The sequence below is a fragment of the Pristiophorus japonicus genome, chromosome 1 (assembly GCF_044704955.1).
Source record: "Pristiophorus japonicus isolate sPriJap1 chromosome 1, sPriJap1.hap1, whole genome shotgun sequence".
Lineage (NCBI taxonomy): Eukaryota > Metazoa > Chordata > Chondrichthyes > Pristiophoridae > Pristiophorus > Pristiophorus japonicus.
In genome coordinates this window covers 149595691-149607775 of record NC_091977.1, presented here as the reverse complement: position 1 = coordinate 149607775, position 12085 = coordinate 149595691, and the positions used below count along the sequence as shown (strand labels likewise).

Here is a 12085-nt window from a genome sequence, read left to right as displayed (position 1 = left end):
TAGTGTCATCTGCAAACCTGGAGATATTACATTCAATTCCTTTGTCTAAATCATTATTGCATATTGTAAATAGCTGGGGTCCCAGCACTGAACCTTGCGGTACCCAAATGGTCACTGCCTGCCATTCTGAAAAAGAACCGTTTATTCCTACTCTCTGCTTCCTGTCTGCCAACCATTTCTCTATCCACGTGAGTACATTACCCCTGCCCAGAGCGGAGGTCTTATTTGCCACATTGGCTGGAGGTAAACTTTTCTCGAAATTAGACCTCACATCTGCATATATGACGCAAGAATTGACCGAGGAATCCAAGCTACTCACCACCATCAACACATATCGAGGCCTTTTCATGTACAATCGATGCCCATTCAGCATCAGGTCGGCAGCTGCAACATGGAGAGTCTGCTCAAGTCCATCCCGGGGATGGTTGTATTTCAAGACGACATACTTATCACGGGCAGGTACACCGACTTCCATCTCTGTAATTTGGAGGAAGTACTAAAGCGGTTGGATCGGGTAGGCCTACGAGTCAAGAAATCCAAGTGCCTGTTTCTCGCACCCGAGGTTGAATTTTTGGGCAGAAGGATTTCCGCTGATGGAATCCGCCCAACAGAGTCCAAAACAGAAGCAATTCGCCTGACATCCAGGCCCCGGAATGTCTCAGAACTGCGTGCCTTTCTCAGGCGACTCAATTACTTTGGGAACTTTATGCAGAACTTAAGCACGCTGCTGGAGCCTCTCCACGTGCTACTCAGGAAGAGGTGCGATTGGTTTTGGGGGGACGCCCAGGAAGGCGCCTTCAATAAGGCACGCAACCTTCTGTGTTCCAACAGTGTTTTGACTTTCTTTGACCCAGGTAAAAAGCTAGTTCTCACATGCAATGTGTCAGCGTATGGGGTCGGGTGCATTTTGCAATATGTCAATAGTGCGGGCAAATTACAACCCATAGCTTATGCCTCCAGGTCACTTTCGCGGGCGGAGCGCAGGTACGGAATGGTAGAGAAGGAGGCGCTCGCGTACGTGTACGGTGTCAAAAAGATGCACCAATACCTTTTCGGGGCCAAGTTCGCATTAGAAACCGACCACAAGCCCCTCACGTCCCTCCTATCCGAGAGCAAGGCAATAAACGCCAACGCCTCGGCGCGAATTCAACGGTGGGCACTCATGCTGGCGTCCTACGACTATACCATGAGGCACAGACAACTGTGCCGACGCGCTCAGCAGGCTACCCCTGGCGACCACGGAAGGGTCTGACGAACAGGACTGTGAGATAGTCATGGCAATCAATGCCTTCGAGTCCATAGGTTCGCCCATGATGGCTCGCCAAATCAGAGCCTGGATGGCCAGCGACACCACGTTATCCTTCGTAAAAAGATGTGTCCTAACCGGTGACTGGGCAGAGGCTCGCGATGCCTGCCCCGAGGAATTAAAACCCTTTCACAGGCGCATGCATGAGCTATCACTACAAGCAGACTGCCTGATGTGGGGCAGCCGAGTAGTCATGCGTCTGCGAGGCAGAGAGGCATTTGTCCGGGAGCTCCACCGCGAGCATCCGGGGATCGTTCTCATGAAGGCCATAGCCAGATCCCATGTCTGATGGCCTGGTATTGACGCGGACTTGTAGCTCTGCGTCCGAAGGTGCACCATTTGTGCTCAACTCAGCAATGCCCCCAGGGAGGCTCCACTGAGCCCCTGGCCTACCAAACCGTGATCGCGGGTGCACGTAGACTATGCGGGCCATTCATGGGCAAAATGTTCCTCGTATTTGTAGATGCATTTTCAAAGTGGATCGAATGCACTATTTTAAACTCGAGCACAACCTCCACCACTGTGGAGAGCCTCGCAACAATGTTTGCAACGCACGGAATCCCTGACATATTAGTCAGTGACAATGGTCCGTGCTTCACCAGCGCAGAATTCCAAGACTTTATAATTGACCACGGCATAAATCACATCAAGACGGCACCGTTCAAGCTGGCCTCCAACGGCCAGGCGGAGAGAGCAGTGCAAATCATTAAACAAGGCATGCTTAAAATCCAAGGTCCCACGCCTGTCGCGACTGCTGTTGGCATACAGATCTTGTCCGCACTCACTGACTGGGATCCCCCCCGCGCAACTGTTGATAAAAACAAGGCTCTCATTAATCCTCCCAGACATGCACGAAATCGTTGAGGCAAAGCGCAGTAAGCTGACTGAGTACCATGACAGAAAATCGAGGGGGAGATGGAATGAGATAGGGAACAAAGTGTTTGTACTAAACTATGGCAGGGGTCCCAAATGGCTTGCAGGGACCGTAATGGGCAAGGAAGGAAACAGGCTACAGGTAGTACAAATGGACAATGGCAAAATCTGCCGGAGACATGTAGACCAAGTCAAAAGCAGATTTACCAACAACACTGCGGAACCAGAGGCAGACCACAATGTGGAACTCACACCACACCTGGTGGACAGACAGAGGAAACAACCTGAGGAAAGGGCAATCCCAACAGACAGCCCAGGCGCGTCAACAACAATCACACCAATCGAAACAGACAGCCCAGGCGAGATACCAGCAACCACACCCAAAGAAAAACAGACACCAAGGCAAACAACTGAACCACAACTCAGACGCTCCACGCGAGAGCGTAGACCACCTGAGAGACTGAACTTATAAAGACAATAAGACCTTGGGGGAGGGGGATGTCATGTATCTTATAGTATTATATATAACTGTATCCCAACATGCTATACATGACTGTAATAAGATATGACCTGCAACCACCAGCATACCTTACCACTAGGGGTGCACTTGCGAGAGACAGGTATATAAGCACAGGTCTCAGGCAAGTGCAGCATTCCAGAGCTGTGAAATAAAAAGGTGCAGGTCCAGAGTGACCTTGACTTCACTACATGCCTCGTGTGAATCTGTACTGAGGGGACAGGACTTTACACTTTGCTTTTTCCAAAAGACTTTCAAACAAACTGGCAAATGAATTATTTTAGGCAGATCTCATTTAAAATATCAACAGTTTTTCTATTATGAAGTTTTCAGTCAGACAAGACAGGTGATTAACACACCTATGATTAGCAGTAGCTGTACTTTCTTTTGTTTTCCTTTCGATCAAAAATTGTTCAGAGAATCCCTCAATGAAAAGGTTCAAAATTCAGTTAATAAACTTTTATCTTCTGAACTATTTTTGGAAGGAGTTTAAGGAAATTCTTAAAAATGGGCAAAATTCAGAAACAATTAACTTTTTAATATTTAATATGGTGATTTTGGTTTGTTTATGGAAATGTGTGGACTATATCCATTGGCAAACTCACAAAAGACACTATAGGATAGACTTGCCACTCCTACTTTCATTATGCACAACATGAGATTATTTCAGGAAATTGTTCACCCCTGTGATTTCCTACTCATTAATTTAGCTATTGAAATGCCCCTATATCCTCTAAGACAGGAACAAAGACAAAAATTGCTGAGTGTGACTGTGTTGAGGGGGAATCCAGAAACACAAAGAGGGGCGGTGAGCATTGTGGGGAGGAAGTTGATAAGTAAGACCACGCTAGTAGGGTGGTATCCGATAGTCCTAAATTGGCCAAATCTAGTTTGACATCATTCTCTTACCCCTCTCCCCCTCCCCATAAGGCTGCTAATTCTTGCATCCATCCCCCAATATCGTTGGATCCAACAACTCTCCAAAACTGCCAGACTTTACTCCCCCAAATGTTACCAACACCCATCTCGCTGAACCCAGGGGTACTGTCTCTCAGACTTCCATTCCCCACTCGCAGACTCCCTCCCCACCACCCCACCCCTCTTATGCTAGACCTCATTACCAGTGCTCCCTGATCTCAGGACCACCCCTTCTCAGACCCCGAGACTTCCCTCTCTTGTTCTCCAAGATTGCAGGAACCTGATCCCTGTGATTCCAGAACCACCTTTTTTCAGTGTTCCTGCTGCCCAGTGCAATGCTCCTGCCCGAGACTCCTCAAAGTATCACTAAACAAAGAGACCCCACCCCAATACTGCCAGACCTCATGCAAGTGGCATAAAATATCGCATTTGGAGCATACTTCCTGTGTCACGATATCAGTCACACTTTTTGATGTCAATATTTAAGATTGAAAATCGGTACATATAATGGCAAATTTCACACCAGTTTGTTAATGAAACAATTAATATGACAGCTACAGTGCTGACATATAGGCAACAGTCAGATGTCATATCTTAGAAATGCTACCATGAAATACTAAACAAATGAGTGTCAGAAATTGTGATACATGTTTATGGGAAATGTTCCCTATGTGAAGGACTTTAAATATTTGAGCAAAACTCCAACATTAATGCTGACACTGGATGCTCAAAATGGAAAAGAGTTCCATTTCTCTGTTAAAATCCTTCATTTTGAGAGGCACAAAATTCACCAAAAAAAAAACTCAAGTCCTATTAAATCCTGAAAATATTTTCAATACGTTACTTTGAAAAATAGGTCCCTACCAAAATCTCAACTTCCTTATACAGCACCTGAAGAGTAGGAGCAAGTAATGCAATGTTGCATTTTAGAGACAGACAGACACACACACACACAGACTGTGTTGGGGAGGACAGGCTATAAACCTGATATAAGCTTGATATTAAGTCAGAATTTTTAGACAGGTGTGCCTTGAATATTTTTTTTTTAAAAAGCAAAGTCTCAGGAATACACTCTCCTGAGAATAGCGTGTACCTAGTTCTACACGATTGATGCATTATTGAGGGAAATGGCCACTCCCTTAAACAGGGTATATTTAAAATAAAGGACACTAAAATTAATTTCAAATTGCAGGCCACATTACACAATTGCAACTAACTTATTTTCAGTCATTTTAACATGGAGTGATGGGAAACTGACAGTATGCACTTTTAAAAATTCTATGTTAAAGTATAATGTTGCAGGCAACAAATAAATTCAGCCCAATTGGATTTTAATCAGATTTTGAAAGTAAACCTGCTCATTAAAAAAAACCTCAAGGTGGTTGGATAAAGGGGAACCAGTGGATGTGGTTATTTGGACTTCCAGAAGGCATTTGACAAGGTGCAACATAAAAGGTTACTGCACAAGATAAAAGTTCACGGGGTTGGGGGTAATATATTAGCATGGATAGAGGATTGGCTAACTAACAGAAAAGAGAGTCGGGATAAATGGTTCATTCTCTGGTTGGCAATCAGTAACTAGTGGGGTGCCGCAGGAATCAGTGCTGGGACCCCAACTATTTACAATCTATATTAACGACTTGGAAGAAGGGACTGAGTGTAACGTAGCCAAGTTTGCTGACAATACAAAGACGGGAGGAAAAGCAGTGTGTGAGGAGGACACAAAAAATCTGCAAAGGGACATAGACAGGCTAAGTGAGTGGGCAAAAATTTGGCAGATGGATTATAATGTTGGAAAGTGTGAGGTCATGCACTTTGGCAGAGAAAAAAAAATCAAAGAGCAAGTTATTATTTAAATGGAGAAAGATTGCAAAGTGCTGCAGTACAGCAGGACCTGGGGGTACTTGTGCATGAAACACAAAAGGATAGTATGCAGGTACAGCAAGTGATCAGGAAGGCCAATGGAATCTTGGCCTTTATTGCAAAGGGGATGGAGTATAAAAGCAGGGAAGTCTTGCTACAGCTATACAGGGTATTGGTGAGGCCACACCTGGAATACTGCGTGCAGTTTTGGTTTCCATATTTACAAAAGGCTATACTTGCTTTGGAGGCAGTTCAGAGAAGGTGCACTAGGTTGATTCCGGAGATGAGGGGGTTGACTTATGAGGAAAGGTTGAGTCGGTTGGGCCTCTACTCATTGGAATTCAGAAGAATGAGAGGTGATCTTATCGAAACGTATAAGATTATGAGGGGGCTTGACAAGGTGGATGCAAAGAGGATTTTCCACTGATGGGGGGAGACTAGAACTAGAGGGCATAATCTTAGAATAAGGGGCCGCCCATTTAAAACTGAGATGAGGAGAAATTTCTTCTCTGAGGGTTGTAAGTCTGTGGAATTCGCTACCTCAGAATTGTGGAAGCTGGGACATTGAATAAATTTAAGACAGAAATAGACAGTTTCTTAAACGATAAGGGGATAAGGGGTTATGGGGAGTGGGCAGGGAAGTGGAGCCGAGTCCATGATCGGATCAGCCATGATCGTATTAAATGCGGAGCAGGCTCGAGGGGCCATATGGCCTACTCCTGTTCCTATTTCTTATGTTCTTATAAAATATCAGCCTACCAGATATAAATACCAGGTAACATTTCAGTTTAGTTCAATGCTCTGGCCAAGTCAAAATGAATTAACAGTGCACTCATGTAGGCTATTTCAATTGTTGCCAATGTAGTAGTCATGAAATGATTTACATCAAGAATGCTAGAACCCTTTTTCTGCAAACCAATGCAAACAGAATTCCACTAAAAAAAGAAACTTAAACATCCGAAATGTTCAGAGAAATAAACGAGTTAACTGAGAATAAAGAACAATGAGATTGAAGAGAATTAAAAAAAAAAAGAAATTCTAAACAGTAGTTTCTGAAGATTACTGTATGTACATCTTCAAGGAAAACAAATTAACTATTGATTTAAAAAAAAGATTCCATTATGCGATACAGAGGCAAGATGGCAGGATTTTAGTGTCATAATATATTTTATTGCACACTCTGATAGATGCAGGTGGTCCTCCACTGTAAAGAATAGGAGGGGCTCTTTTGCCTTGTTGCAGCCCACCTAAGGGAAGGTATTCCAAAGATTAAAAAGCATGAGGAAAGCAATAAGAATCCACCTCAGCTCCTCTTCCCCAGTAATTGGCTCAAGAGTCTCATATGAGACCCGAGTTAGAACCTACTCTCGGGCAGAACACAGCAGATGAACAGACTACACGTTAAAGGTAATATTAAGCTAGTATCAGTTTCCTCCTTCCTTTTCCCTGCCACTTGTTTCAACATTCATTTATATTTTACAGTATTTAAGGCTGGGCTATAATTATTCTTATCCAAAGTCAACTTGCCAAATACAATAAAAACACAGGTATTCAAAATCAAAAGTTAGAAGAGTTCCCCCTTTACAAAATGCATTTATATTTTCATAAGCCATGGGATGGGAATAATGTTAGTACTTTGTTTCTGCTACAGGGTATTACAAAAATGCAGCAAGATCAGAAGTTCTCACTATCTTCATTTAACAAAGCTCAAACAATGCCTGCGAGGGTGTAAATCCAGTACCTCTTTGAATGACACCATAAACTACAAGGGTGAAGCAAGAGCTGCTACAATCTAACCAGAGTGTTACAGCTGTGAACACTCGACACTACAAAATTATACCAATTTTCATTTTACGGTTTTGTATTTTATATTTGTATTGTATTACAATTAATTTTAAATATGTGAAGTGTTTTTCTTGTGTGTGTGTTTTTGGGGGCATCTCCATTCATAGAAATGGTGATCTCCGTACAGAACTCACCATTACTGTGAATGGGGATACGCCATTTTCACTGGGTTAGTGTTTGCTCCTCCGGGACTACCAGGTACATTCGTAAATATTTTTGTGGTTGGAGGCGTCCACCCGCGGGAAGCCTCCGACTGCAACTTTTGGCACATTATCAGTCTAGATCAGGGTCAACTAGCAGTAATGGTCTAGTGTAGCAAGGACATTAATATGAACAAGGCTTTCACTCATGCCAGCAAGGTTAGATTTAACCCGAAACTAGTGTAAACTTGCTGCCATATTCAGGAGCACATGGGTGTTTAACTGAAGTAAAATATCCATGATATAAAGTGAAAATGCTCTTGAATATATGACAATTAAGATGGAATCTTTGACAGACATGTGCTTCAAAGTATATTGCAAAGAATGTTATATATTCATTCACTGCTGAAAAATCAACATCTATTTTGAATCATAAAGAAATACAAATATGAATTCTCCTAATGGCTCAGTGGATAAAATGTACCATGTGGCAATGCACAGAGGCATTCAGACCAATAAGGCCCTAAGTTTGATTCTGGCTTGTGCTGATATAGCTGAGGCTGCAGTGGATGTGCTATAAATAGATTCAGCACCCTAGAGCTAGGGAGGAGAAAATGTTGGTCCTAACTGCTATCCAGAGGCCTCTGCTGAAAAAAAAAGCATATATTTAATTGTCAGGTGAGCAAAGGAATCAGGGTGGATATACTCCACAGTCAAATAGTCTGCCAATATTCACTGCCAAGATTTCAAAACACAAAAGTGGTTACCTGAGGAAGGTATTACAGTAATACCCATACCCTAACATGAGTCACTGCCATCAGGAGAAAAAAAAAAAGTGTTCAAGAGATCAGCCTGGCACAATAGAAATGACAGGAGTTCTTCATTGGTCTCAGTTTTGGATGTGTTGTTCTAAATTGTAATAAACTTTTGGTCAGACAGCTTTGTGGTAGCTAAACAACTAGATACTGAAAGTATGAATAAGCAAGCCTTTAGTCTCCCTGCTGGATCACAAAGTGACCTTGATGAAATTCATGTGGAAGCTGAGCTACCACACCCTCCCAGCTGAAGGAGGCAGCATTGTAGGTGTATGGACAATGAAGGGGGCAAACAAAAGAGAAAATATTTATGGAAAAGGGTAAATAAAACTGGTAGCAACAACACACACAAACACCCTCATTTATTTTGTTCAAACGGCAAATTTGCTGCTGATTTTTGGATTTTTAAATATGGCCAAACCAGCTACCAAACAAAAGTACCTCATCTCACCAAGAGCTCAGCTGTCAGATTTGGCAAAAATCAAAACACTATTCTGTGATATATATATGTAACAAAGAAAGCTTAAAGGTTAAAAAAAAGTCCCATAATTTTGAATCTGTACAAGGGATAGAAATAATGCAGAAGCATATTTGGCAAAGGTTTTCAAAAGGCCTAAAACTAGTCTGAAATGGGTATCATCTAATACAACAAGCTTAATGGAATCAACACTAGATCTTTCTCAGAGATATGAACACCACCCCATCCACCTGAGCCTAGACAACCCCTATTGAAGGAAGGGGCACCATCCTTATGAATCAAACACATCACATGACATTACATAACATAACAGAAATGGTATTGAAATGCAGCACTGCATCACAAAAAATGATGCATCACTCTTCTACCCCACCCTTCTATAAATACACTATCCTTTGAGGCTACAATTTTTTCGGGCTGCTACATCTACCATTTCACTCCAAAAATAATATCTGACCCAAGCCCCCATCCTCATAACTACACACCATGTCCTACCAGGCTGCTGCAGAAATTATTATGGCAGTATTTTATGAGTTCTGCGTGCCCTGTAGATTTTTTAAAAATGCATCCAGCTCTCCCAATAGCTCCGTGCTAAATGCAATTCATTGTGGAACTGAGCCATTAAACTAGGAAGATCCCAAGTTCAGTTGCCAGTCTGTGTTGAGTTCAACATGGGGCAGTGGGGTACTAGAATTAACCTCAGTGACCAAGGGCAGGGGAAGAGGGGAGGGGTCACTCTTGATCACTATCGAGTGACTCTCTGGAAACTGCAGGCATGTGAACATCAAGCAAGTGCGAAATTGGGATCAGTGCAGCGTTTGGCATGATGTAATAGCCAGCTAGACCACATGAGTAAAGTACTGATGGGTAGCGAACACTTGTGGAAAGGTACACCAGCATAATTCAATGCTTTTGTTAAAGACAAAATAAAAAACAGGGGTAGTGAAATAAATATATATATTTTTTAAATCATCTGCTTTGGTCTGCATTCTAAAATATTTCCACTATTAAAGATAACAGTATAGATTAACAGCATCACCCATAACTTGAAAACTAATAAATATAAAAAACTGATTAATGTAACATTTAACATCCTGCCAAATGATCTCCCAGTGCAGACACCTTTTCTTGGTAATATATAAATCATTCCCATTCCGATTAGAACGATTAAAATAAGAATGTGGTATCTGTTCTCCGTTTATAAAAAGATTAGATCTCCATCGTTAATACCACGCGTTTAAAAGGATTCCAAGCACGCAGATTAAAATAAAGCGGATGTCACTTACGAGACATAAGCAGGGTAAACGAATCCGATCAAGTTGCAAAGTAAAGATGCTGCATAGCCGACCACAAGGTAAACGGAAATGATTCCAATGAAAACTGTTTAAAAAAAAACATATACTATAATACAAGGCACATTAACAGCTGTTTTTCCGCATAATATCCAAGTGAAGCAATTCAGCAAAAGGGCGAAGGCAGAATACTCTAGGCCCGTCATATCCCGTGCTTTTTGGTAGATGTTATTCAACTATACGGAAGTAATCACCTTAGCAAATATCTTCAGTACCTTTATATTCCGATTCTCTCTAATTCATTGTGCAAGAGCCAATTTTTGCCATCAGCAATATTGTACTTTGGCAAGAAAGGGGAATGTTGGCATCTATTGACATAAAGTATTCATTTGAAATGGCCACCTCACCGTGTCAGACTACACCAAAAATCGGCACGCAAGAGGTCTCGTTTATAAATATATTCATTCTGTCCCCATGCAGATTGCTGTAAATTTAGTTACATTTCTGACAGATATTGTATTGTATCAGGTTACAATATCAACATACACAGAGCTCAACTGGAACCGAACATCAATTCTACAGCTGCGACGATGCTTTTTAGTTTAAACGACCTACTCGAACTTCAGTTGACACTGTGACATTTCACTCAATTAGCAGTAAAGACAGATATCTGCAATTTGCCATTGGCGAGGTTGGTGCTGGCAGTGATCGCGTACCCCGGGTTGTCCCCACCCTGCGCTGACTCACCGAGCGCGATGTAACGTCTACTCACTCCCGTCTTGCTCTCGATTTTCTCTAAAAGATCCGTCAATACGTTCTTCTCTTGCAGGAACTTGTCCATACGCTGCATAAGCGACGCCGCCATGACTTGTATGAGCAACAATAATCTATCAAGTGCGCTGGCTCTTTGCTCTGAGGTTGCACGGTGACTCGCTCGCTCTCTCCCTCTCGCAGAATGTCTGCAGCAGCCCGAATACGGCCAGGGCGGGGCACGCGGCGCCGCTGCTCTTCGGCTCCGAGCCGTCTGTATCCGCACGTCACAGCGCCGACGTCACAATGCCCAGTGCCGCCTTCCAACTCACACCCTGAGACCAGTCAGTGTACAGAAGGCGTATCTACAGCGTATTACAAGTCATAACAACTGCACCATTTCATGTCTGTGCCGCTTGCCCTGTTCTCACGTTTTTAAGTTAACGTTTCCCCATTATAAATTTCCTGTGGCCTTAGTTCAAATTTTGCTGGTGCAAACTTGGTATAATGCCTCGTTTGTGACGATCTTCACATAGCCTCTGAAAAATGTTAGCACTTACATCCACCATCTTGTTTCACTCGTAGGTAAGTTTGGGTTGCAAGTTTTAGGTTTATCTTGGCAGTTGTAAAGTCCTGTCCCTTCAGTACAGATTCACACAAGGCATGTCATGAAGTCAAGGTCACTCTGGACCTGCACCTTTTATTTCACAGCTCTGGAATGCTGCACTTGCCTGAGACCTGTGCTGAGATACCTGTCTCTTGCAAGTGCACCCCCCCGCCCGGTGGTAAGGTATGCTGGTGGTTACAGGTCATATCTTATTACAGTCATGTATAGCATGTTGGGATACAGTTATATATAATAATGTAAGATACATGACATCACCCTCCCCCAAGGTCTTATTATCTTTATAAGTTCAGTCTCTCAGTTGGTCTACGCTCTCGTGTGGAGCGTCTGAGTTGTGGTTCAGTTGTTTGCCTTAGTGTCTGTTTTTCTTTGGGTGTGGTTGCTGGTATCTCGCCTGGGCTGTCTGTTTCGATTGGTGTGATTGTTGTTGACTCGCCTGGGCTGGCTGTTGGGATTTCCCTTTCCTCAGGTTGTTCCCTCTGTCCACCAGGTGTGGTGCGAGTTCCACATTGTAGCCTGCCTCTGGTTCCGCAGTGCTGTTGGTAAATCTGCTTTTGACTTGGTCTACATGCCTCCGGCAGGTTTTGCCATTGTCTATTTGTACTACCAGTAGCCTGTTTCCTTCCTTGCCCGTTACTGTCCCTGCAAGCCATTTGGGATCCC

General features: G+C 43.0%; 1 protein-coding gene across 1 annotated transcript in view; it reads right to left on the bottom strand.

Annotated features, from left to right (window-relative positions):
- reep5 (receptor accessory protein 5) overlaps positions 1-11067 on the bottom strand; it is a 32185-nt gene extending 21118 nt beyond the window's left edge. Inside the window, exons 1-2 of the mRNA XM_070864277.1 lie at positions 10795-11067; positions 10042-10135 (exon numbers count right to left, since the gene is read on the bottom strand). Coding sequence (XP_070720378.1) covers positions 10042-10135; positions 10795-10912 — 212 coding nt within the window. The 5' untranslated portion in view covers positions 10913-11067. The remainder of the gene's footprint in view (positions 1-10041; positions 10136-10794) is intronic.
- Between the last annotated feature and the right edge of the window lie 1018 nt (positions 11068-12085).